The 26,798-nt window shown below is 42.3% G+C and overlaps 1 protein-coding gene across 4 annotated transcripts; it reads left to right on the forward strand.

The window, feature by feature from the left end:
- The first annotated feature begins 158 nt into the window (after positions 1 to 158).
- On the forward strand, positions 159 to 26,085 carry rffl (ring finger and FYVE-like domain containing E3 ubiquitin protein ligase). Of its 4 annotated transcripts, none has more exons than XM_057839990.1 (7): positions 4,493 to 4,632; positions 13,542 to 13,646; positions 17,516 to 17,694; positions 17,757 to 17,954; positions 23,503 to 23,745; positions 23,828 to 24,026; positions 24,091 to 26,076. In XM_057839990.1, exons 3-7 carry the CDS (start codon positions 17,518 to 17,520, stop codon positions 24,264 to 24,266), a joined length of 993 nt encoding a protein of 330 aa, XP_057695973.1. In that variant the 5' UTR covers positions 4,493 to 4,632; positions 13,542 to 13,646; positions 17,516 to 17,517; the 3' UTR covers positions 24,267 to 26,076. The 4 variants fall into 4 exon arrangements, with proteins under 4 accessions (XP_057695972.1, XP_057695973.1, XP_057695974.1 ...); XM_057839991.1 differs by lacking the exon at positions 4,493 to 4,632 and adding an exon at positions 4,666 to 5,633; XM_057839992.1 differs by lacking the exon at positions 4,493 to 4,632 and adding an exon at positions 13,207 to 13,231.
- Positions 26,086 to 26,798: the final 713 nt, after the last annotated feature.

Here is a 26,798-nt window from a genome sequence, read left to right on the forward strand (position 1 = left end):
TATTTTTTTTTTTTCTCGGTGACAATGATGGCAATAAACGAAATCATCCAACATTTGGATTGGCCTCCGAACCCTTTGATTCCTCCCCGGCGCGCCGTCCCGAACGTCCGACGGACGCCGCTTCGGAAGCTGCCGACCTGATGAGTCCCTTCTTTTGGACTTTGTTCTCGGTAGGCTTGGCGACAAAGCAGTTTGATCCGTTAATCATTTCCAATCGTAATCATTTTTATGAGAAACTATAAACTAGGCCAGCAAGCAGGTGGTGGCAGATCGTCGTCTTGTCATTTCATGATAAACTAATGTGCTTAAAACACCTCATTTTTTGTGTGGAACCTCTTTTGTGTAATGGGCATGGCTGACAGATGTTTTTGCAGCGGGGCCGAGAACAAAAAGTGGTATTTGCCATGTGACAAAATGGATTTTGCAATGTGGCATTTTTTTTTGCCATGTTGCAAAACGAGATATCCAGGTGCTAAGCACCGCCCTCTGGCGGTCAGGAGGAATAAAATAGAACTGATTTTTCCATTTGGCTTTTTTTTTTTTTTTTTTTTTTTTTTTGGTATGTGGCAAAATAGATTTTGGTTTGTGGCATTTTTGGGGGGGGTTATATGGCATTTTTTTGGGTGGTATATCGCAGTTTTGCAGGCCATGCACGTCCAAATTTTTCCATTTGTGGTCAAAAATCCCAGCCACGCATGTTTTTCTGCCATGTTAAACTGAAAATGAATGGAAAAATTTGGACGTACATGGCCGTCAATTGCATAGCCTGACTTGGGTGTCAGTTTAATGTCAACGCGCTCTAATTTAAAGGGTATGGTCAAAAATCACAGCCACACGTTTTTCTGCCATTTAAAATGAATGGAAAATTTGGACCTGCATGGCTGTTAATGGCACAGACGTGCTTGGCCAGCAAAACTGCCACATAACCCCCAAAAATGCCACAAACCAAAATCCATTTTGCCACATACCCAAAAAAATGCCACGTGTCAAAAAACATTTTGCCACATGGGAAAAAAAATGCCACATGGCAAAATCAATTTTCCCAAATGGCAAAAAAAATGACCAGTGTTGGGCACGTTACTTTAAAAAGTAGTTATAGTTACTCACTACTTCTTCCAAAAAGTAACTGAGTTAGTAACTGAATTACTATATAGTAAAAGTTACTAGTTACCAGGGAGAGTAATTATTTCCGTTACTTTAAAGAGAAGTTGTTGTGTGTCAAAGAATTTGAAATTGTCTGAGCAGTATTCAAGTCAGTTGAATAGAGAACAGACAGTTGTGTTATAGAACCTTGTAATATTTATTGCACCTCAGCAGCAACAGATTTATCCTATACTTGAAGTGCAACAAAAATAAACAGTAAACAATATAATAAAATAACAATCAGCAGTAAACAATATAAAGTGAGTTTAATCAATTAAATCTCACAACCTGAGACAACTGGTCAAGTACACATAGCCTGCTGTACTTCAAGTATTTTGACTTGAAATAGTGTTTATATCTCCACCTCGTAAAGGACAAATTTTCCTCAGAATGCTCTGCCATCATATCCCTCTGCATCTGTTTTGTGTGTGTGTTTGCCACACGCACTGTTTCGGTTTGTGTGTGAAAACACCGGCTCTGATTGGCTTACCATGACACATAACGCTAACCCTCAGCCAATCACAATCACTTCCATCGCATCTATCCAGGTGGTGCATTCAGGTAGCCTCGTCCCCCCTACTCCTCCCGTCTGCCGTCCTCAAGATGGAAGCAGCATTCTTGCTGGCTGACAGTGGGGGATGGGAACGAGGCTAGCATTCAGGTGTAGCAAACACGTTAGCAAGCTTTGGAAAGCATTGTCTAATCGAATGAGCAGGGAGTAACAGCCTGGTGTCAAAAGAAGTACGCGCTGTAATATTCTGATACAGAATTATCCGAGGCACCCTAAAGTGCACGCGGCGTCAATATTGTTTTGCTCACATGATGCGGGAGTGCGTTACAGAGACGGCTTGCCGAGAGCCGTATGTTTGTGTTAATGTTGAAGTTATATGTGCTATTAAAGAAACAGAGTGCCAGCATGTCCTGTGTGGTATATCTTTGCTAAGAAAAAGCACAAAACAAAACACGTGCGCCATCCTTGAACCTGAACGCACCCCACTTCTTGGATTACAAATAAACAGAGCAGAGTAGACTCGCTACGGTAGTTTCTTCAATTTATTCAGAGTAAGTAACACACCGCTTTTGATAGTAACGGTACCGGCTTTGTAACGGAATAAATTGTCAGATGACCCCGTTACTGAAAAAATAATGCTGCTGTTATTCCCAACACTGAAAATGACACATGGTAAAATCAGTTATGCCACATAGCAAAATTCATTTTGCCCCATGGAAAGATCAATTTTGCCACATGGAAAAAAAAATGCCACATGGCAACATCCATTTTGCTACATGGCAAAAAAAAAAAAACCCCAAGTGGCAAAAAAAAATCCACATGGCAAAATCCATTCAGCCGCCTGGCAAAAAAAAAAGCCACATGGAAAAATCAATTTTGCTACATGGCAAAAAAATGCCACATGGCAAAAAAAAAAAAAAAAAAAAAGTGGCAAAAAAAAATCCACATGGCAAAATCCATTCAGCCGCCTGGCAAAAAAAAAGCCACATGGAAAAATCAATTTTGCTACATGGCAAAAAAATGCCACATGGCAAAAAAAAAAAAAAAAAAAAGTGGCAAAAAAAAATCCACATGGCAAAATCCATTCAGCCGCCTGGCAAAAAAAATGCCACATGGCAAATCCATTTTGCCATGTGCCAAATGCCACTTTTGATTTTCTGTGTGTTTTTGTATATCCTGAGATGAGAAATACATTCACGCATTGGTGAAAAAAAAACCTATCGAAAAGGGTCCTACAAAAGAGGAGGCGCCACTGAGCTGTGCAGCCACCCGCTTATTCAAAACCAAAACGTATCTTCTAATTGGGCCACTTTGCGCAATTGTGCAAAATTTGGTAGCTCTCTAAGCTGCCCGAGGCCATGTCTACACGTAGCAGGGTATTTGGCAAAATAACTTTTTCTACAGTTTGGCCTATCATGCACACGCACATTTAAATTCTTAAAAATGTCAGAAGTGAAGAGTGGCGAATTCTGCGTTGTTGGCGCCATCATGTGGACACTGACAAGATTTCACTGTGGAAACGTCACCAACTGTAACAATCTTTGTCCCTACGTCACACATGAGACCAAGGTTTACATTTGGAGTAAATTGCCTCCATATATTTACAAACTTGCAGCGCTTCATATGGAAGAACACATGCAAAGGATGGGGGTATACGGACAATTATTTTTCACGCATGGTTTTGAATGTACTTAAAAATGAATGAATGTGGTTGTCTGTGGAAGCTTTTTTTTTTTTTTTCTACACACGTGCTGGTGTGGATGTAATTAGTTTTTCCCGACATGTGTGAACAGGATCCTCGGTTTTCAAAACCCTAAACCCTGCTAGGTGTAGACCCTGCTAAGCGGTGTCTGTTTTTCTTAGTCACCAGTGCAGCTGGCGTTTGGAATTAACGATGATTGACAGGTTTATAGCTTTGATCTGGCGACGGACCACTCCCTAGTTCCACAGTCAAAGACAACTCATTCATTGTGAGAGGCTGTTCTCGGCAGTGTGAGTGAATTTGTGGCACTGTACGAGCATGACGAAAAACGAGTTTGCGTGTTCAAAAAAATAATGAAAATATCACACGTCCGCGGGATGAGAGTATTGCGCATCCGCATATTGCGATGACGATCTTCAAACGATATATCGTTCAGGACTGATTGAAAATACCTATTGACGATTGAGCGATTAACAGTTGGAGTGAACGTCTATTGCTGTCAATGGCAGCCAAAGTGTTCAGCTATTTCAGGTCGCAAAACAAAATTCCTATCGCAAAATTCAGTTGTTTGAATTTGTCTTTTTTTTTTTTGTAACTTTTTGAAAATTTTCTTCGAATTAATTTGATTTAGTTTTATTACCCATGGCTTTTTTGTTTTTACTTTTGCTATTGATTACTATTCAAATAGTTGTTTCACCCCAACCGCCTAAAACGGAGCAATAAATTCATTCCATTTAAAATATTTTTTAAATTATTCCAATTGGATATCAATATGTTGTAAAGCCAGTCGTGTAATCAAAACATTTATGTGGGTATTCTTTGAAAGACGAGGCGTGACCAAGCTCAAGATGGTGGTGGTGGTGGTGGTGGGAAAAAAGATGATGGTGACATTTCTAAGCACTGAAGAAATAAAGACAGAGCGATTGAGAGCGGTGTGTGGAATTTCTTGATTTTTGTGCATTGACAAAGTCGCGCGTTGAAATGACGCCGCCGGCCCATCTGTGTTTCGTGGCCGGATCACCTGCACGCGAGCCGATGACGTCCGCCGATTACCTGACGACATCACCACCCGGGCGGGCGAGCGGGCGGGCGGGCGAGCGGGCGGGCGGGCCAGTCAGACAAGAAAGCCAGCTCTGGCGGGCGGGCCAGTCAGACAAGAAAGCCAGTCAGAGAGCGAGCGAACGGCGGGGCGGCCACCTTGCTCCCCCCTTCAGCGCCGCCCGCCCGCCCGCCCGCCTACCAGTCAGCCAGCCGAACGTCTACCGAGCGGTAACAGGTGAGAAAGGACACCTCGCTTTGCGTTTTCCGTTTTCTTTCTGCCTGTCCCAAAACTTTGTTATCTTTGCCGCCGCTGTCCTTTCACTTTGCGCTCAGGCCGACGCTAGCTACGTTAGCTTAGCTTCCTCGGCGCATCAATGCCTCCGAAAGTCGGAGAAAAGTAGAAAAGGGGAAGAGTGAAAGTCGCGGCCGCCGTCATATGTCGATATTTTCACCGTTGAAGGTTTGACTTTCAAGCGGAGCAGGCGGAAATCAGAAGTGATAACACGAGACAAAGTTTTGAAAAGTCACAGAGCCGAGCAGGAAACAAGGTGGCCGTGTTCTCGACATTTGACGGAAGCGTTGAAATATGCCGTCTTTTGACTTTGAACGTGGCGCTGGCTCACGTCTTCCAAAAATGACGGCCGACGAGGGCGTTCATTGGCTCTTCCTTTCTGTTCTTTTTTTCCTTTTGCTCTGTAGTTGCTCCCATTTTGCGGTTTACCTGTCAATCCGTGGAAACGTCTCGATTGGGAATTCCTTCCCATGTGTTTGGCTTCTTCCCACTCTAGAGCATTTTGTGGCCCTATTTTTTTTTTTTTTTACCGTCCTGTCAAAAATGACCATCAAAAAAAAAAAAAAAAAGAAAGCTGACACCTTGATTATTTGGAATATCAAGTTGACAGGCCGATACAACTACACAGGGGCGTCACTAGACCTAATACAATACTGGGGCACAGGCGAGCGAAAAAAAAAAAAAAAAATCAGCACTTCGCTCTTATAAATAAAGGGTCAAATAGCGCTTTAAACTATGTATAATCAAACCAAAATACATGTTTCCGTAAAAAGTGACGTTTTTCCTTTTTTTCAGCCATCTCTATTCATCAAAATTGGGACACTGCTTCCTCTCCTTATGCTCATCAACTTCCATCACTACTTCACCTCTGCTGCTCTACTTTGTCTGGACAGAAATGGGGATATATCACTGAAACTATGCAATTCATTAGTGTTTGCCAACTGGTAGGTTGTGACCTAAAAGTGGCTTATATTGCCTAGTAGAGCTGGGAAACTTGGGGCACCTAACAATTTGATTACGATTCAGAGACAACGATTTGATTATTGATTGCCCTCCCCACCACGCTTTCAATGTTTCATACATTAGTTCTAAAATTGTTCAAAAATCCTCACAGGCTAAACCAAACCACAATTTCAGTATCAAGTTAACAGTTCAAAACAGTAAATAAAATACTCAAAGCACCATTCTGTATCAGCAGCTTTAAACTACATTCAGTTCATTTAATGTTGTGAGTCAATCGTTAAAGTTGTTAAATTGCGCCCGTTATTCCATAATTTTATAATTATATTTTTGATATTTCCATAATTCCACATGTGAAAGTTTTAAAACTGTTTCATCATTTAAAGATAGATTGAAGTCAAGATTTAGCTGATTTTATTTTGGATAAAAAGTAAATTAGGTTTGCTACAACAGAGAAATCTACTGCTTTAAGTTAGCAACTGTTTACTAACGCCGGCAAGTCTGTCATTTCGCATCAAGTTCCAACTATATGCGATATCTACTGTAACATTATGTGGACGTATGTTTGTAACAACTAGCATCTGGGCGTTGTTTGTAGCCGGTTTCGGCCGCAGTCAAGTATAGTTGTTTTTTTATCTAGCGGAATGAGTTGAACACAGGGGTGAAAGTGGGCCAGAACGGTCAGGAACGCAATTCCGGTATAAGATTCAGGGCCGGAATGCAGTTCCGGTACACGGTGCTTTGATTCCAAAAATATGATGGCAAATGTATAAAAAAAAAAAAAAATGCTAAGCTGCCACACATGGATTTCATCTCCAAGAAGAAAACAATCTACCAACATCAGATTTACATACACAAGTGTTAACAACAAGCATAATAAAGTGCTTGTGTGGCGTAATCCGTTTCCACCGATATTTTTTATTTATTTTGTTCCACGGACGGCATGGAGGTTTCCCCATCTGCTGCAATTATCTGAGTCTGACGATGATGAGTCACGTCAATGTGCGAATGCAAAGCAAAACGCCTGGACTCATTTATTCGTTCAATTGGCTGACATACTGACATGTGATCAGCAGAGATGGTTAGCTCTGATTGGTTCAAATGTACATGTTTTCTGGAACAGCAAAAAAAAAAAAAGTTTTTTCAATTGATGCGACAAAAATAGGGCAATGCAACAGAAAATGGATCAAATCTTTAAGAGCAAGGAAAGAGATGAGGAGGCTTATTTATCATATTATATATATATATATATATCATAGTTTTATTTGCTCTGATGGGGAGGTTCTTAGCTGTCAATGTGCACTTTTGACTTATATTTGTTCATTTATGTTTGGCTACTTTTTCCTTTCCTTATGATTTAAAAAGTCGATGTTTACGCGATCTTCAAAATATATTCCATTTCACTCTGCATAATACAAGTCATTTGTATATATTTTTCTGAATGTATGTTACTTATATTTATTATTTAAAAAAAAGAGCAAAATGTTTACACTAGCTTCAATTTTAATATACATCCTATGTTTTTAAGTAATTAAAATTGAGATTTGGCATTTAGTATGTGAGGCAATGAGGAAAAATAAAAATTAGGAGATGGAGGTTGGGGTTATTGCTGTTTTTATTACCTTTTATTTTGCAAATCATTGAAAAAATACCATTTTGAATGAAAATCAGTTTTTGTATGTGTTATAGAAATAACTGTACCAAAACAGTTTTCTTTGCATTTCAGTAGTTTTAGGAGGTTTGTAACTCACTGCTCTTCGGTCTCCCAAATAAGTCCTTCCAGAAACTGGAGCACGTCTCATCACTCAGACCCCTACAACAAACCACATCAACCCCATCCTCCGTCAACTTCACTGGCTCCCAGTAAAACTAAGAATCAATTACGATCATTGTAATTACCATTAAAGCACTCCATGGCCTGGCCCCTCTCTACCTACGCAATCTCCTCTGTATTAACTGTTCCCTCTGTTCACTTTCTCCTCCTCTATCCTCCACCTTCCTGTCACCCGTGTCTGTCTCACCACCTTTGGTTCCAGAGCTTTAAGTCACTGTGCCCTCCAGCTATGGAACTCCCCCCCCAATCTTCACATTGTATCTACGAAGGAATCTGACCTTTTAGCCAGACTACCGGAATCGCGCTGGCGCAGCTCCAACGACCCGGGCTGGCGGGATCCCGGCCAAAAGGCCAAACTCCGCGCGTTCACCTCAGTCTTAACCCTTTGTACTGACTCCATTTTGAAAGCTGGAAAAAGGCTTCGAAGCACAAGTTGACAATTTATTCAGGTCGACAACGGTCAAACAGTAAGGCAAACAGAAAATAGACTCGGGCGGGGAGGCAAGGTCACCCTATCACATGTCAACAAAAGGTTCCTGAGAAAAAAATGGCTACGCTTAGTTAAACGTTCAGTCTTTTGAAGGATCTCGCGGGGCGGGAAGAAGGGCGTTGTTTACGATTATTGCCTGTTTGTGGATTGGACAGGAGGATGCGGGAGTTACTGTTTTCAGGGCAACGAGGGTTGTGGATTTTGCCACCTCAGCATCAAAGGGGCTCTTAGTCTTGTCAGTCGTGTTATCAGTTGGATATTGGGCGTTTAATGAGGATAGCATGCAAACAATGACAGAAGGGGGGAAAAAAGTAAGTGAACCATAACATTTAATATTTTGTGACCCCCCCCCCCCCCCCGCCTTTGGCAGCAATAACTTCAACCAGACGCTTCTTGTAGCTGCAGATCAGTCTGGCTCATCAATCAGGACTAATCTTAGCCCATTCTTGTCTACAAAACTGCTGTACTTCAGTCAAATTCCTGGGACGAATCGCTGTCTTTAGGTCATGCCACGGCATCTCAATGGGGTTCAAGTCTGGACTTTGACTTGGCCACTCCAGAACATGTATTTTGTTCTTCTGAAACCACTCTGAAGTTGATTTACTTCTGTGTTTTGGATCATTGTTTTGTTGCAGCAACCATCCTCTTTTTAGCTTCAACTGTCTGACAGACGGCCTCAGGTTTTCCTGCAAAACATTTGAATTCATTCATCCATTAATGATTACAAGTAGAGATGTCCCGATCGATCGGGACGGGGTCCGATCACGTCATTTTCAAAGTATCGGAATTGGCAAAAAAATATCGGCCATGCCTTTTTTAAATATATATATATATATATATATATATATATATTTTTTTTTTTAATTAAATCGTTTTCTAATTGTATTTAACGTTACAGACATAATATGTTACACTTATCCAGAGTCTTTAGTTTAGGCTTAAGGTAGGGTTATCAAATTTATCCCAATAACGGCGGTAATTAATTTTTTAAAAAATGTATCACGTTAAAATATTTAACGCAATTAATGCATGCGCTGCACGACCCTCTCACGCATTGTCGCGCTCCATCTGTAATGGCGCCGTTTTGCCTATATAGAGAGCTAAAAGGCAGCGTAAAATGAGTAGAGTGAATTTTGGCAGCCTTTGGAGCCTTATTTTAATTAGCTAAAGCCTTTACAATCCCTCTCCCTATAAGTAGAAATATCATGGGAAGCAATGTGGGGAAGCAAGGTAGCAATGGATCTTTTTCTTGACACCTTATGTTATTTCCCAACGCAGAGAAGATATATCAATTGGTAGCACTACGCACAGTCATGGTTCCACTTCCCATCATGCATTTGGGCATGGCCTTCAGTATCATTTACTGAAAGCTCAACAAATACACTAGATGGCAATATTTAGTCACAATATACAAAGTCACAAGTGTTTCTATCCGTGGATCCTTCTCACAGAAAGAATGTTAATAATGTAAATGCCATCTTGAGGATTTATTGTCATAATAAACAAATACAGTACTTATGTACTGTATGTTGAATGTATGTATTCGTCCGAGTTTTATTCATTTTTTCTTAATGCATTGCCGAAATGTATATGATCGGGAATGATTGGAATTGAGTCGGGAGCAAAAAAAAACAATCGAATCGGGAAATATCGGGATCGGCAGATACTTAAGCTAAAACGATCGGGATCGGATCGGGAGCAAAACAAACCATTATCGGAACAACCCTAATTACAAGTTGTCCAGGCCCTGAGGAAGCAAAACAGCCCCAAATCATGATGGTCCTTCCACCACGGTGGGGATGGGGTGTTGATGTTGGTGAGCTGTTCAATTTTTTTCCTCCACACATGTCGTGTGTTACTCCCAAACAATTTTAGCTTTGGTTTCATCAGAACACAAAATATTTTGCCAAAACTTCTGTGGATTGTTTTAAGTTCCTTTTTGTGAACGTTAAAGAGCAACAATATTTTTTTTTAGACAGCAGTGGCTTCCTCTCAGGAGTCCTCAGTCCTCCCATGAACACCATTTTTGGCCATAGTATTACACATAGTTGATGTGTGCGAAGAGATATTGGACTGTGCCAGTGATGTCTAAGTCTTTAGCAGACACTCTATGGTTCTTTTTTACCTCTCTGAGTATTCTGTGCTGAGCTCTTGGCGTCATCCTTGGTGGACGGCCACTCCTTGGGAGAGAAGCAACCCAGCCGAACTCTCTCCATTATTAGACAACTTCTCTGACTGTCGATTGATGTAAATCCAGACTTTTAGAGATGCTTTTGTATCCTTTCCCAGCTTTATACAGATCTATAATCCTTGATCGCAGGTCTTCAGACAGCTCTTATGACCGAGACATGATGCACATCAGACAATGCTTTTCATCAAGACTATTCTTACCAGGTGTGTGTTTTATAGTGGGCAGAGCAGCTTTAAACCACTCATCAGTGTTTGGGCACACACCTGACTTAAATTGTTTGGTAAAAATGTTTCAATTGCTCTTTAAGTCTCCTGAGGCAGAGGGTTCACTTACTTATTTTCCCACTTCTGTCATTGTTTACATAATATCCTTATTAAAAATTGAAAACCTATAAGTGTTTGGGTGGTTTTAGTTAAAGCAGACACTGTTTTTTCATCTTTGTCATTTTGACAAAGATCAGATCACATCTGATGGTGATTTTATGCAGAAATGTGAGAAATTCCAAAAGGTTCAGCTACTTTTTCATACCACTGTAGTTGCATTCTAATAGTAATAGTAATAATAATATGTAAACTTAAAACTCCAAAGTTTTTTTTTTGTTTTTTTTCCTTAACCGGCGAAATTTATACTGGGGCACTTGTCCCAGTGAAATATGTGTCGCGACGCCCATGCAACAACATGTACCTTCGCTTCATTTATTTGCGTTTAAAAAGAAAGACAAGGAAAAGTACGACCGGATTCGGCGAAGACTCGTCAATGATAAAACGAAACCCGAACTGACATCAATCATTGATTTATGGAAGAGAGAACTTGTTGAACAAGTTTAGCTTGTCGACAGACAATATTTCTGTCATCGTGTCATAATAGCAGGCTGATTCCGTTCGACCGAATAAGACCTTTGCAAAAAAAAAAAAAAGAACCAAAACAAGCATTTTCTGGCGAGTCCTCGACATCCATTTAAATTTGACAGTAGAAGGCAGAGGTTGCGCTAGACTTTTTCGTTGTCTGTCATTTTGACTGACAGGATCATAAAAATCCGGTCATAATCTATTTTTACCCGTCACTTAAATTTTTAAAATGATAATAATAATGACATATTCAATAGTATTTAGTTTTCATTCATTTTTAATTAATATTGTAATGCTTGCTTGGCGGCGAAAAATTAGACACGGAAGTCGTGGTATTTTTCTCCCTCTTTTTACTCTGCTTACCCCCAGCAACACCAACAAAACAACAACTCCGCTCCTAAAGAAAAAGAGGCAAATATATACACAGGCGGCAATCTAGTCCACCAATTGGATGACGCGCTGGCACACCGGGTGCACCAATAAGAACCTCGCGTTGATGTGTCAATCACGGTGCCGCCGCCAGACCCCGGTGACGCTACAATATTCTGTCCGAACAAGCTTAACAGAATCCACACCGTGCCATCAAGCGTATGAATATGTAAGTTTTTCTCCCCAGTGACAAAAACAGCTGACTGTGGCCCCAGTAGGTAGGCTACATATGGAACAATGAAATTAACAGTTCACCTGCTGTGGCCTGAACGCAGTCTTCCTCCTGGTGCGCATGGACTTGAATTGCGTACCCGCTTGTGCATAATCAAATGTCTCAAGTGGGATTCCTTCAGAGGCTATTGTCATGAGGTTTTGGACTTCGGCTTGGACAGACGACTTAGTTCGGACACTCAGTTGCCTTGACATTTTTCCGAGTAAGGCCAACGACATCATGCATTAAGAGAGACAATAGCTAATTAATATGCTCACTCGCCACCCTGTGGTCTGGGGTGTGACTTGCAACCTGTCAAAATGACAGATGGACTTCAGTTTTTTCCGTCACCGTTTTAAAAAACCGGTCAACGACGGAAAATATTCGGTCAACGCGACCCCTGGTAGAAGGATGATTGAACACCACGTGATCAGACGTCAGTGGCTCTGAAAGATTTAATTGGGAAATGATACCTCTGCAATGTATGTTCGGGCCTTTTCGGCATAGACAATAATCTTTTTACTTACTTATAGGGCTGGGCGATATGGCTTTAAGCACGTATCACTGTGAATTGAGTAGATTTACATCGATGACGATAAATTCGCCTAAGCCGACTGTTATATAATTTGAAAATCTGAATCGGTGCATGAAATACAGAGTAACCGTTTCTCGTTGATTTATTTAGCATCTTTCAACTGAATATATTTAACAATTGTACATGCAGTCTAAACATTAAGTATATAAAAAAGTATTGCAAACAAGAATTCAAGTATGAACATTTTATAACAGCTTGCATGGCTTGAGAAATGTACATTGTGAAAATCAATATGCCTGTGCAAACATGTCATTGTAAAACAAATTACTTACTGCTTGAACAGTACACTTCAAAAAGACAAGTTATTGTTAATGGCTGCTGTGACATAATTACTCAACACAAGTAACTTCAAGGCTTCAGGTATTTTTTTCCCAGTGCATTTTTAATACATGCAAGCACACATGAACCCCCACACAGACACACACACATTAAAGCTATATTGATCTTCTGCAAATGAAACATTTAATTTTTTTATGATGGCAGCAATGACACAGAATTAATCACATACAGAAAAATAGCTGGGGCCATTAAACGGTCATATTATAATTTTGACCGTTGGATTGTACTTTATGCTGAATGCTTTACCATCACAAAAGCTATCAGAGAAATCACACACAGACAGAGATACAAAATAACGCGACATACTAATTGCCCGATGCAGTCCGTCCGTGCCCAATCCACTCATTAAGTTCAGCCGTTTCGACAAGGTTCGAGCCGCTATCTGACTCCATCACGTTCATTTGTAGCGTTAATCGCTAGCGTTAGCCTGTGGCCTGGCTACCAGTAGAAAGCACTGAAAGCACCCTCTCCGGAAATCGTGAGAACGAGGGAGGACAGAGGGTGAAAGCCCGTCTGGATGCTGCCAATAGGATGCCGTCTGGATACCTCCCTAAAGCCACAATCCATCACGTTTGCGTTAGCCGCTAGCGTTAGCCTACCGAGCTTCTGTTTGTTTGAGTTCCTGATAACCACGTGACTCCATGCGTAAGCACACTGACTGCTTTCTTAAAGGGGAATGAACATAGCTGAACAACACAGTCATAGCGGGATGAAAAGACTTATGTTTTCTTGTTTTATTAAATTACTGAATTTACCGACATGGTCAAAATTACGTCAGTGGTCATTGTGAAGAATTTCGGTAACGGTAAATTTACGGTTTACCGCCCTGCTCTAGTTACTTATAATAGTGTATATATTAACCCGTGGGTTCCGTAAACATTCAAATGCCTTGGTTTCGTTGCAGCCAAACCTACTTATGGAACCAAGTCAAATTCCTATTTCTATTCCCTCCCAGAATTTTGTTGAAGACGCGTGCGTGGAAGTCGGCGGGCGGGCCAAAAAGTCGCATCGAGCGAGCGCAGCGGCGCGGCGTGGCGCCATCGCTCCTTCCGAAAAAGGGGTAAGTCTACTCGCAAACCGCATTGTCATTTCTTCCGGCGCACATGTTTTTAGACGGCCGACACTTCCCACGCTTCAGTCAAAACATAAGCGTGTTTTTTCAAAATAAGAGGGGCTTTCAACAAATGTCACGGATGCGGGGCCGGCCCCGAGCATAGGTGAGTTAGGCAGTTGCCTAGGGCACCATCTTGTGGAGGGGGCGCCAAATTGCTTTTGGGGTGGGGTGGGGGTGGCAAAGCTGCGCCGGAAATTTTAGTGAGAGAGACGACAAAAATACATTCGGAAAATACAGTTTGAGAGCTTTTCATATGGATCGAATGTTTTTGCGTATTGAATTGAAGAGGGTGTATCGAATGGTTCAAAACCGAGTATTGTTGCATCCTTATATGCTACATATAAAATATCAATTATCTTCAAGGTGACCGTGAATCAGAACATGACCTGTTGTTGCTCTTGTTTTGTTCCTCTTGCGCTCTTTTTGACAGTGAAAAGATTGCGCATCATCTTACCTCGTTAGCGGCAAGTGCTATTTATAAATGAGTGTCTCACTTAAGAATTTTTAACACAAAAGGTTCCAAGCACTCAGGTGCTGCTTTAAGAAAGCAACAAAAGGAAAAACTTTAAATGGGACTTTCATACACGGGACAGAACCCGTGATCACTTGTTTCAGGTGAACCATAAACAGTGATGGGCGTGAACCCAAATATTTACAAATATACAATATTACGAAAAATATATTGCCCTTTTTTGGGAGGAGGGACCACATAGTAGAGCTGGGCAGTAGACCGAAAATTTACCGTTACCGAAATTCTTCACAATGACCGACGTAATCTTGACCATTTTGGTAAATTTGGTAATTTAATAAATCAAGGAAATCCTCTTTTCATCCCGCTTTGACTCTGTGTTGTTCAGCTATGTTCATTCCCCTTTAAGAAAGCAGTCGGTGTGCTTACGGATAAAGTCACGTGGTTATCAGGAACTCAAACAAACAGAAGCCTGGTAGGCTAACTCTAGCGGGTAACGCTAGCTCATAACGCTACAAGCAAACGTGATGGAGTCTGGCATAAGGGAGCTTCGCCGAAGTTTCACCCGACATTAAGTAGACTCTCGGCGGCTTTCACCCTCTTTTCTCCCTGGTTCTCACGATTTCAGGATAGGGTGCTTTCTACTGGTAGCCAGGCCACAGGCTAACACTAGCGGCTAACGCTATAAAATGAACGCGATGGAGTCTGATAGCGGCTCCAACCTTGTCAAAAAGGCTGAAGTCAATGGGTGGATTGGGCACAGACTGCATTGAGCAATTGGTATGTCGTGTTATTTTGAATCTGTGTGTGTGATTTCTTTGATATCTTTTATGAGGGTAAAGCATTTAGCATTAATTATAATGCAACAGTGAAGCCGATAATATGACCGCTTTGTGGCCACAGCGATTTTTCTGAATGTGCTTGCTTCATTCTGTGTCATTACTGCCATGAAAAAATCTTAAATGTTTCATTAAGCAATACAGGACTGTCTCAGATAATTAGAATATTGTGATAAAGTTGCCTTTTATTATTTTAATATTGCTGAATTTGGCTTACAGCTTAAGAAACCTCAAAAATCCTATATCAAAAAATTAGAATACTTCCTCAGACCAAGTAAAAAAATAATTTTATAACAGCAAAACTAAATCAAACATTTGAAAATGACCATTGATGCACTCAGTACTTGGTTGGGAATCCTTTTGCACGGATTACTGCATCAATCCGGCGTGGCATGGAGGCAATCAGCCTGTGGCATTGCTGAGGTGTTATTGATGCCCAGGATGCTTCGATAGCGGCCTTCAGCTCATTTGCATTTGTAGGTCTGGTGTCTTTCATCTTCTTCTTAACTATACCCCACAAATTCTCGACGGGGTTCAGGTCAGGGGAATTAGCAGGCCAATCAAGGACAGTGATGCCATGGTCAGTGCACCAGTTACTGGTGGTTTTGGCACTGTGGGCAGGTGCCAGATCATGCTGGAAAATGAAATCCTCATCTCCATAGAGCTTTTCAGCAGATGGAAGCATGTAGTGCTCTAAAATCTCTTGGTACACAGTTGCATTTACTCTGGACTTGATGAAACACAGTGGACCAACACCAGCAGCTGACATGGCTCCCCAAACCATTGCTGACTGTGGGAACTTCACACTGGATTTCAAGCAACTTGGATTTTGCTCCTCTCCAGCCTTTCTCCAGACTCTGGCGCCTTGACTTCCAAATGAAATGCAAAACTTGCTTTCGTCTGAAAAGAGGACTTTGGACCACTCTGCAACTGTCCAGTGCTTCTTCTCCATAGCCCAAGTCAGACGCTTCTTCCGTTGTCTTGAGTTCAGAAGTGGCTTGACCATGGGAATACGGCTATTGTAGCCCATTTCCCGGACACGTCTGTGAACTGTGGCTTTTGATACCTGGACTCCAGCTTCAGCCCACTGTCTTTGAAGCTCCCCCAAATTCTGGAAGCGGCTCTTCTTCACAATTTTGTTAAGGCTGCGGTCATCTCTCTTGGTTGTGCAGCGTTTCCGGCCACCTTTTTCCCTTCCAACAGACTTTTTGTGGATATGCTTTGAAACTGCACTCTGTGAACAGCCTGCTCTTTGAGAAATTTCTTTTTGTGTCTTACCCTCCTGATGGAGGGTATCAATGATGGTCCACTGGACAGCAGTCAGATCAGCAGTCTTCCCCATACTTGTGATTTAGTTTACTGAACCAAGCTGAGTGTTTTTAAGGCTCAGGAAACCCTCGCAGGTGTTTCGAGTTAATTAGATGATTCAGGTGATTAGTTGAATAGCCTACTTGTATACTTTTTCATGATATTCTAATATTTTGAGATAGGATTTTTGAGTTTTCTTAAGCTGTAAGCCAAATTCAGCAATATTCAAATAATAAAAGGCTTGAAATAGTTCAGTTGATGTGTAATGAATCCAGAATGTATGACATTTTTGTTTTTTTAATTGCATTACAGAAAGTAAAGAACTTTATCACAATATTCTAATTATCTGAGACAGTCCTGTATAGCTTTAATATGTGTGTGTGTGTGTCTGTGTGGGGGGTGCATGTGTGCGTGCATGTATTAAAAATGGTCTGGGGGAAAAAAACCTGAAACTTTTTGAAGTAAACACTTGTGAATAGTAATTATGTCACAGCAGCCATTCACAATAACTTGTCTGTTTGAAGTGTTTTGTTCAAACTGTAAGTCATTTGTGTTACAATGCCATGTTTGCACAGTCGTTGTATTGATTTTTATAATGTTGTACATCGTTCAAGTCATACAAGCTGTTATAAATATTTATACTTGAATTCTTATGGTTTACAAGAAACTTAATGTTTAGACTGCATGTACAATAGTTTAAATATGTAAAATTGAAATCTGGTAAATTAATCAGCGAGAAACTGTTCATTTGTATTTCACGCATTGATTCAGATTTTCAGAATTTATCGTCATTTATCGTTATCGAGGTAAATCTGCCCAATTGACCGTGATACGTACTTTAGGCCATTTCGCCCAGCCCTAGCACCTAGTTAAATTTTCGCCCGGGGCACCTGCTCGCACCCGTTCAAGCTGAACGGGCGCACGCAGGTGTCGCGCTCGTCGAGGAAACCTCCTTTCCGATGTCTTCGAGAGAACACGCTTGCGACCGGAGCTGCTAGCCTGGCCTTTAGCCTAGCGGTTATCGCGTTCTCACGCCGTGATAGCTGCGCCATTAAGCACGGCTTCAAAATCCGAAGGAGGACTAATTGCGTCGCGGTGACATGCAGACCGAAAGAATCCCTGTGGCTCGTACGTCGTAGAAACCCCCTTCCTTTCAACAAACCCCAGATTTGTCACTGCGTTGTCTTTTTTGCCGCCAGAAATGTGGGGGTCGTGCTGTCACTGGTGTTTGGAGCCCTCGGATGAGCAGGCGGGCGGGGCCGAGCCCCAGCCTCGCTCCTACACTAACTCCGCCTTCGCCGGTCGGCAGTCGCCGCCCCCCGAACAACCGATTGCCTGCAAAGCTTGCGGGCGATGCCTAGACGCCCCCGTCGCCGAGGTAATTGGGCGCGCCGGGACGGGCGACGGCAAGAACGTAGGCTAACGTCCCCGGGGCGGCAGCACGTGTGCGCAGACTGCAAGGAGAAGTACTGCAACGTATGCTCGGCCCGGTCGGAGCCCCGGCCCCGCCTGTGTCACACCTGCCGGCGTTTCCACGGTAATCTGCTGCAACGGGCCGAGCTGATGAAGCTGAAAGTCAAAGAGCTGCGCGACTACCTCCACCTGCACCACGTGGCCACCCACCTTTGTCGCGAAAAGGTAAGACCGGAGGGTTAAACGCGGGTCGTCTGTCTCTGATTGACCGCGCTCCGGCACCCTTTATAGCCACCCTGGTCAGAATAAACGACTAAATGATGGTGAATATCTGAACAAAACAATCTGTTGACAAATAAGATGAAAAACAAGCCTGGTGTTTTGATCGTCAAAGGTTGCGGGAATATTCTGATGTTTTTTTTTTCTCGGACTCTGGCTTTAACGAGTAGCCGAGCGAGACCGAGCGTCACTCGGGACGGTCGCGGTAACGAGGGGAGGAGCCGCGCCGGCCACCTGAAACGGCTGCATTTCAGCCGAGAAATAGGTCGGCTTCCGTTCTCGGGTTACTCGGACGATAGAGCGAGTGGCTGGTTCCTTTCAACCTGGGATCTCATTCAAATTTGCAAGGTTTGGTTGAATCGATTTCAAACTAGCCAGGGAGGGCGGACATTCAAACTCGAAGCCTCGCCATATTTGGTAGAGTAGGAAAGAAGTTCTCCTTTTCGGAACCCGTTACCCCAAAATGGAATCGCCTCTGCAGTTTGATATAACAAATATACAGGTAGTCCCCGGGTTATGAACGAGTTCCGTTCCTAGGCCGGCGAAGTAACCTCAATTTCCATGTAAGTCTGAATGAACCCTTCAAGTACCCCAAGATACCCCCTGAACCTCAAAATAACTGACCAAAAACATGTATTATACATCCAGAGGTGAGTAGAATAGCTAAAAATCTTACTTGAGTAAGAGTAGCGCAACTTCAAAATATCACTCAAGTAAAAGTATTCATTAAAAAAAATGTACTCAAGTACAAGTTAAAAAAAAAAAAATTCGGTGAAAAGAATACTCAAGTAATGAGTACCGTGAGTATCTGCTTATATATATATATATTTTTTTTTTTTCCCCCAGTGGTATTTTTTTCTCAACACAAAGTTCTATCTATATGAACTGTTGTTATGGCGTTATATAGCGCTTTTCCACCTTTCAAGGCGCTCAAAGCGCTTTACACTATCTCGCCATTCACCTACTGGTGACGCAGCACCAGGAGCAACGTGGGGTTCAGTATCTTGCTCAAGGATACTTAGGTGAGTTCATCAGGGCGAAGAATCGAACCCACAACCTCTGGGTTGGGGGACAACTACTCTACCACTGAGCCACGCTACCACCCCATCATTGTTATAATGATACTGTACAGGGTTTAACCCATTACATAACCACGTTAAGCCAAAGAAATGTGGAAAAAACAAATCAACGAATTCCGCCATGAAGAAAAAAATGACAGAAATGAAGCATTGTTTGTCCAAAGGGCATGGGTGGCCTCTAGTGGAGAAAATAGTTCCTAGTTTGAGTAGTGAATAGTTCCTTCATACAGTGGAATCAAAAAGTATCTAAACCGTTTGGAATTTCTCACATTTCGGCATAAAATCACCATCAAATGTGATCTGATCTTTGTTAAAATCACACAGATGAAAACAAGTTTCTGCGTTAACTAAAACCACCCAAACATTTAACATTAAGCACTAAATATTATATGTGCTGTTCACTTATTTTCCCTCCTTCCTTCATTGTTTGCATACTATCCTCATTAAAATAGGAAAACCTATAAATGTTTCGGTGGTTCTAGTTAAAGCAGACTGTTTTTTCACCTCTGTGGTTTTGATAAAGATCAGATCACATATGATGGGGACCTTTTTGCAGAAATGTGAGAAATTCCAAAAGCTTCAGATACTTTTCATACCACTGTAGTTACTGTTATGAAATTAAAAGGATCGTATCTCTGTTTTTCCGTGGTCAATTGGCACCAAATAAAACTGGGAGAGAGGTTTAAGTTGGTCGTAAGCAGGGGAGCACCGCAATTTCTGGACTATAACCCACTGCTTTTTTACCACTTGAATCCTGCGGCTTACAGTCCAGTGCGGCTTATTTGTTGATTTATTTGGGTTAATAGGTAACACTTTATTTGACAGCGGCGTCATAAGACAAAGTGTCATTCGGCAAATGATGTCACTAACTCAATTTATGTCTAGTTTGGATCTTTTACCAGGCATGAAAATCTCTCACCTTTCGGCAAAATTCGCCGTTTTGAAGTCAAAAAGGGCGACCTACGTGAATTGCGTAGATCCGAGGAGAAATTCTTTTTGGGAGGAGGGGGTGTCGGGAGGTTTTATTTAATTATTATTATTATCATCATGTGATTAACTTAGTACGTAAACTGAGCACTTAAGAACACAGTCAGCAAATCCTTCTAGATGCTTCGCTGACGAGAACCAATCATCGGCCCAAGCTGCGTTCCATTATTCCAAACGCGCGCACTCCTAAGGGAGTACTCAGAGAGCCTTCGGTTGCATTGCAAAGCTGCGAAAACAAAAAGCAGGCCTCATCCACATCGGGGCAGACCAGAGCGCAGCATACACACTTGCCTGTATTTGCCAGCAGATTGAATTTGGTGAGTAATGGTTTCAATCGTTTTCACGTTTTGCGATATAAAAAAGTTACTGCCATTCGTTGCAGCTTGCGTTGAACACTGCCAGAGCTAGCCAAATCTCCCATGAAAAAAAATAGCTCCCGTTAAATTGGCGTCAAGCTTGTGTATTTAGCGGTAATATAAACGAAGAAACACACTGTTGAGTCAAATTAAGCGGCATTCTCTCGGATGGAGGGGGCGCCTCACATCGCTCCCGTCGTCCGCCGGAGACGCGTTATTTTCGGCTTGGATTTGAGCTGACGGCCGGTGTCGGCACAACAGCGGCCTGACGAGTGGTGGGAATGAGTCCTGCTTCTTAAAGCTTTTCAGAAATACAGGGATCCCTCGTTTTTCGCGGTTAATGGGGACCAGAACCCGCCGCAATAAGTGAAAACCGCGAAGTAGCCCCCCCATTTTTTTGTGCGTCTTCAATGCATTTATTCAGATTTTACATTGGGAAAAAGATACGTATATATAAGACATGTTTTTTCACTTTTTTCACCAAAGTATCATTTATAAATGGTTTTCAAGCACTTCAAAATGTAAGAATTATGATAAGTTTGAAACATGTTACTGCCCCACCGAATTATTTTTAAACAAGAATAAAGTAGTAAGAAAATGCTTGGCTTTATTAAATGCTTCATAGTGAGTCTACTCAAGCCCTCTCAGGCTTTGGTAAACGGTGATTGACACATGTGCAAAGTTGTTCTTTTTATATATTTTTTTTTGTTTGAAGCAACTTATTTGATTGAATAATAAAGGCACAAATGTCCTAGCCAAAATGTGGCCCAAATGCAGAACAACATTATTTCAATGGAAAAATTTGTTTCAATCAAGAAAAATAGTTTTCAATGCTTTTTTTGTCTCAAATTAATTTTTGCAATCAAAAACAATTTTTTTTATTGAAGTGACTTTTTGGGGATTAAAAGTATATACTGTATTTTGATTGAAGCAACTTTGTTTTTGATAGAAGTAACTTTGTTTTTTTTGATTGAATAATAAAAACACAAATCTAACTCCATCGTTATTGAGTGAGAAAGAAATTAAGAAAGCTTTAAAACTAAAAGCCACCGGGGAGTCTGTTTGTTTTTTTAAATATTTATATTTCATTACATAGACATGCGTCCTAGGGAAGGGAGATTGAGGGATAAAAAAAGGAGTTAGATGAGGCTGCTAAAGGCAGTGGATACCTCATCAGCTGGGTGAATAGCAGACCTGGTAAGAACAAGTTTGCAAGGTTAGTCGGGTATTAAATCCAATTATAAACACAATTACAATGTTATTTTTCTATAAGATTTTTATGTCATTGCTTTATTAATCATTAGGTGCTAGAGTTGTTAAGTATGGATAATAATGAAATAATAGTTTTAAGAAAACTGTGGTGTTGGTGGCTCAGTGACCATCTGATGTGGTTTGTTCTCAGATGAACAAGTTGAGGAAGGAAGTTTTGATGCAGAGGTTGAAGGAAGAAAAGAGGCAGACTGACTGAGTCACAGCCAGAAAGTGTTGATGACAGTTTTGATTTCTATTCACTGTTGCCCCCTCCCAATTAAAGTATGTCACAGTCGCAGCCAATTATTATCTAAAGCTGGTTGAAATTGAAGTTATGTTGTTTTAAGGTGTATTAAATACTTGTTCATGTGCCCCTTTTGATCTACGAGCACCCGCCCCTCCACCGGTCTCTGCACGGCCCTGCTGAAACACAGTGTGGGTCGACAGAGCTCAATATTTTGTTGGGGTGTACAGTGTACTGGAACATATTTCCTCCACACCCTTCTCACCTTTTTAACCCCTGACCCATTTTCATGCCTGTTTTACATCCATTCAAAAGTGAGATCATTTGCCGGATGACACTAAATGACATGTGTTAAAAGCATTCATCAATTCTCATGACAGTGTCATGTCACAATTATGATTGTCTTATGGCGCCACTGTCAAATAAAGTGTTACCAAATACCATATCTAGCAATTAATGGAACTACTGGAACAGTAACTGAAGAAATAATTGGCACAGAACATGAATTTTGATTGTTCTGTCTCTGGCTGCAATGCATGCTAGGGGGCATGTGGGACGACAACCGTGTTGATAGCAGGTGGCAGCAGAGGTTGACTGTCTCCTCCAAGAGAGTTCAAGGGAATAGTATCTTTTCTAGTAATTACTGATCGACTGATGAGGCGAGACCACTACAAGCCCCCAGCTGCACCACCAACTCCTGCGATCAGTTCTCCCGGACAGTCCAGCACAAATAGCGGGACGTCCTGTCCCAACACAAGGAACACCGGAGAACGCCCGATATCCAACTGATAACACCACTGATAAGACTCAAGAGCCCCTTTGACGCTGAGGTGGCAAAATCCACAACCCTCGTTGCCCTGACAACAGTAACTCCTGAATCCTTCTGTCCAATCCACAAACAGACAATAATCCTAAACGTCGCCTAAGCACACCCTTCTTCTGCCCACCGCCCGCCCCGCGAGTGCCTTCAAAAAGACTGAATCTTTAACTAATCGTTGTCATTTTTCTCGGAAGTTTGAAGGAAGAATGTCAAGGGAGCAGCATGTTGTGGGCTTTAATTTTGACACAATTTCTGTTAAAGTGGCATAGTCCAACAGGCTAAACTGTCTAAGATTGACATGGGAGGCATTTAGTGTAACAATTGTTAATCTGGAGTTGCACACAGTCTGTCTAATCTTTAGTAGTTTGTGTGTAAAGAATGCTGCGAAATCATTACAGGACACCTTCAGATGCCAATTCCTGAGGTATTGATGCTTGTGGGTTTGTCAGTTTGTCAACAACAGAAAATAGTGTGCGAGTATTCCCTGGTGTTTCCACTAACGATCTCTGAAAAATATGACCGTCTGGCATTTTTCAGTTCCTGGTTGTATTTGCGAAGACTCTTTGTAGATATCATAAAAAAGTAGGGGTTTGTTTTTTCGCTGTATTTGATAATAATCCCTTCATCCGCTCGAATTCTCTTGAACACAAACGGATACGGAATACATAACCTCCTTTTCTGGGTTTGGCTGGGAAGGCAGGCAAGTTAGCATTTGGTGATTTCCCGCCACTGGCCATCGGGCGGCGCTCTTGTGCAGGAGGAGCTGGTGGAACTGGTCATGAGTCGGCAAGCGTCTCCGTCCGAATCCCCCGCCGGCCCGCCGGAAACCGAGCCGGACCCGCCGACGCCGTACCTCGGCACCTCCGTCGTCGAGCTCCCCGACTGGACCCCCGTCACCGAGACTCCCGAGAGCCCCCCCGCGGACGTCTCCGAGCACGCCTCGGACGCGGATCAAGTAGAGGGCGATGCGACGCTAGCTGCTCCGGCTTCGCCGTTGATCGTAAATGTTTTTTTAAGTGATCCAAATGCTCGACAAGCCGGTCCTAAGGATGCCAAAAGGGCTGAAACTGTCCATTTTTCAGGTCGGGGACGACATCGTGAAGACGGGACGCAGGGCGTCGCTGTCCGACGTGAGCGGTGAGGACGGCATCGAGGAGCTGAGCGTGCGGCAGCTGAAGGAAATCCTGACCCACAACTTTGTCGACTACCGCGGTTGCTGCGAAAAGTGGGAGCTGACCGAGAGAGCGCTGCGCCTCTACCGCGACCGCAAAGGCATCAAAGGTCAGCGGCCGGCCCGACGGCCACTTTTTCGTCAGCGCTCGCTTCAAAGTCCGTCTCTCTTTAGAGGAGCACGACGGCGGCTCCGACAACCGCTGTTGCATCTGCATGGACGCCCCCATCGAATGCGTGCTGCTGGAGTGCGGTCACATGATCACCTGCACCCAGTGCGGCAACCGCATGAGGGAGTGTCCCATCTGCCGCCAGCACGTCAGCCGAGCCGTCCGCGTCTTCAGACCCTGACGCAAGTACCCCGGTTTTCCTCTGAGACCGAAGCGGCCCTTTTTTCCTCAAACTTTGAGCGCGTGGCACGGCCGGCCGGAGCTCGCCCGCCTCCGAATGACTTTCCGACGTGGCCGACGGAGTCCAAACCCGGCGGCCGCCTCGAGCGGTCGTGGTGCGATCGGACCAAGAATGTGGCCTTCTCATGCGCGACCAAAAAAGCGCTTTTGAATAAAAATGTGTTTTTGTTGAATTTTGCCTGGAGCACTCAAAAAACGAGACTGCGAGAACCAAAGTGGTATTTGCCATGTGACAAAATGGATTTTACCATGTGACATTTTTTTTTTGCCATGTGGCAAAATGGATTTTGCCATTTGGCTTTTTTTTGCCATTTGTCAAAATGGATTTTGTCATGTGGCATTTTTTTTTTTTTTTTTGCTATGTGGCAAAATGGATTTTGCCATTTGGCTTTTTTGCCATGTGGTAAAATGGATTCTGCCATTTGGCATTTTGTTTTTTTTCCCCATGTGGCATTTTTTGCCATGTAGCAAAATGGATTTTGCCCTTTGGCTTTTTTTTTTGCCATGTGGCATTTGTTTTACAATGACTTTTTTTTTGCCATGTGGCATTTTTTTTTTATTTGTATGTGGCAAAATGGATTTTGGTATGTGGCTTTTTGGGGTATGTGGCATTTTTGCAGGCTATGCACGGCCATGCCATTGACGGCTTCGCACATCCAAATTTTCCATTCATTTTGAGTGGCAGAAAAACGTGTGCTGTGATTTTTGACCATACACTTACCATTACAGTGCATTGACATGCAACTAAGTCAGGCTATGCCATTGACTGCTATGAACGTCCAAATTTTCAATTCATTTTGAATGGCAGAAAAATGTGAGGTTGTGATTATTGACCGTAGGCTTGACATTACAGCGCATTGACAATCAACTGGCACCCAAAAAAAAAAAGCCACAAACCGAAATCCATCTTGGCACGCACCCCAAAAAATGCCACTTGTCTATATATATATATTTCCACATGGCAAAATCCATTTTGCCACATACCACTTTTCGATCTCGGCCCTGCTGCAAAAAAACTGCACCTTTACGTTGACAAAAAATGTATCAAAGAAATTTTATTCACAAATAACTGTTTCCTGACAGGTTTTAGAACATTTGTATTCAAATTCACTTGTGAGCATGTGGGAGTAAGACACAGATTTTCTGATGGCGAACGGTTCGACGGCGGCGGCGTTCGGAACCAAAGCCGTTGAACTCGCTGACGGCGATAGACATACAATCCGTTCTACGAGGTGGGGCCACCTCTTCCTTCAATTGAATGGGACATCTACTAGTGACAAACTCATTTCAGTTCCCAGCAGAAGGATGTCCCGGGTAAGAACATTTTCTTCACTACGATATGTGGCACCTTAAGAAAACAAAGTACATTTATTACAGGTAGTCCCCAGGTTACGAATGAGTTCCATTCCTTCCCAGGCGACGTAAACCAAATTTCTGCACAAATCGGAATTAACGCTTTAAGTAAATCTCTATCCAAAAAGTCCAAAAAACGTATTTTATTTAATGATGCACTGCCCTCAGGTGGCAGAGTTGGGTTTGGCTGGACTGTCGCCTTGTATGACTGAGAAGCACATTCAGATGTCTGACATAGATAAAGGATAGCGGCGCCCTGGATTGGCCCACATCAGGCTGTAAGTTGTTTCAGCTATGCATTTGTAATTAAGTTTACGGCGACAGTCGTGTGAGCAATTTGCTATGAGAATTGTAAGAACGTTAGCATTTAAGGTAGCGTCTACTAAATTGACATTGATCAGACTAGTTGGACATTTTGTGTCAAGGGTATTATTGTTAAAATACTTGTCATGTGGAAAAATTAGGCATTTTCTAACATATTTGGTTATATGCATACTTTATATCAATTTTAACAATCTTTAGAGATTCAAGTAATAGAACTAAATTAAAACTAGATTTTTTTAAATAAATGCAATTTCTGTTGAGGAATAAATTAAAATAGGGTTAGGGTCTAAACCCTAAAATCACCCCCACATTCAATGGCTAAAATCACACATAGGGGTATCGTATCAGGTGCACATGATCAGAACATTATTACCCAGTGTTTTGAAGGAGGCTTGCCTCATTTAAACCTCACATTTAGTTTGGTGTGCCCCTGACTGTTGAAGTGAGAGAAAACCCCATGGTGAGATCAAAGGAGCTGAAGATTGTAGACGCTTATGAGTCTGGTAAGGGATTTCAAAAGAATATATAATCAGCCATTCCAATGTCCGGAAAAGTGACGGACATTCAAAACAGCTGCCAACATGTCCAGGTCTGGCCGTCCAAGCAAGTTCACCCCGAAAGCAGACCACAAGACGCTAAAAGAAGTCTCCAAAAACCCTAAAATGTCATCACAGCAGGCTCTTGCTACTATAGATATTGAAGTGCATGCCTCTACAATCAGAGACTTCACAAGTTTAACCTTCATGGGAGGAAACCTTTGCTCTCCAAGAGGAACATGAAGAGCAGGCTGAGGTAT

This window comes from Corythoichthys intestinalis, chromosome 6 (genome assembly GCF_030265065.1).
Source record: "Corythoichthys intestinalis isolate RoL2023-P3 chromosome 6, ASM3026506v1, whole genome shotgun sequence".
In the NCBI taxonomy this organism is placed as follows: domain Eukaryota; kingdom Metazoa; phylum Chordata; class Actinopteri; order Syngnathiformes; family Syngnathidae; genus Corythoichthys; species Corythoichthys intestinalis.

Bases quoted from the DNA above. Each gene is read 5' to 3' on its own strand.
- rffl (XM_057839989.1), top strand. From the start codon at position 4,338: ATGACGCCGCCGGCCCATCTGTGTTTCGTGGCCGGATCACCTGCACGC. The intron at 17,695-17,756 runs GTAATTGGGCGC...CCGGGGCGGCAG, and splicing joins TAGACGCCCCCGTCGCCGAG to CACGTGTGCGCAGACTGCAA. The intron at 24,027-24,090 runs GTCAGCGGCCGG...GTCTCTCTTTAG, and splicing joins CGACCGCAAAGGCATCAAAG to AGGAGCACGACGGCGGCTCC.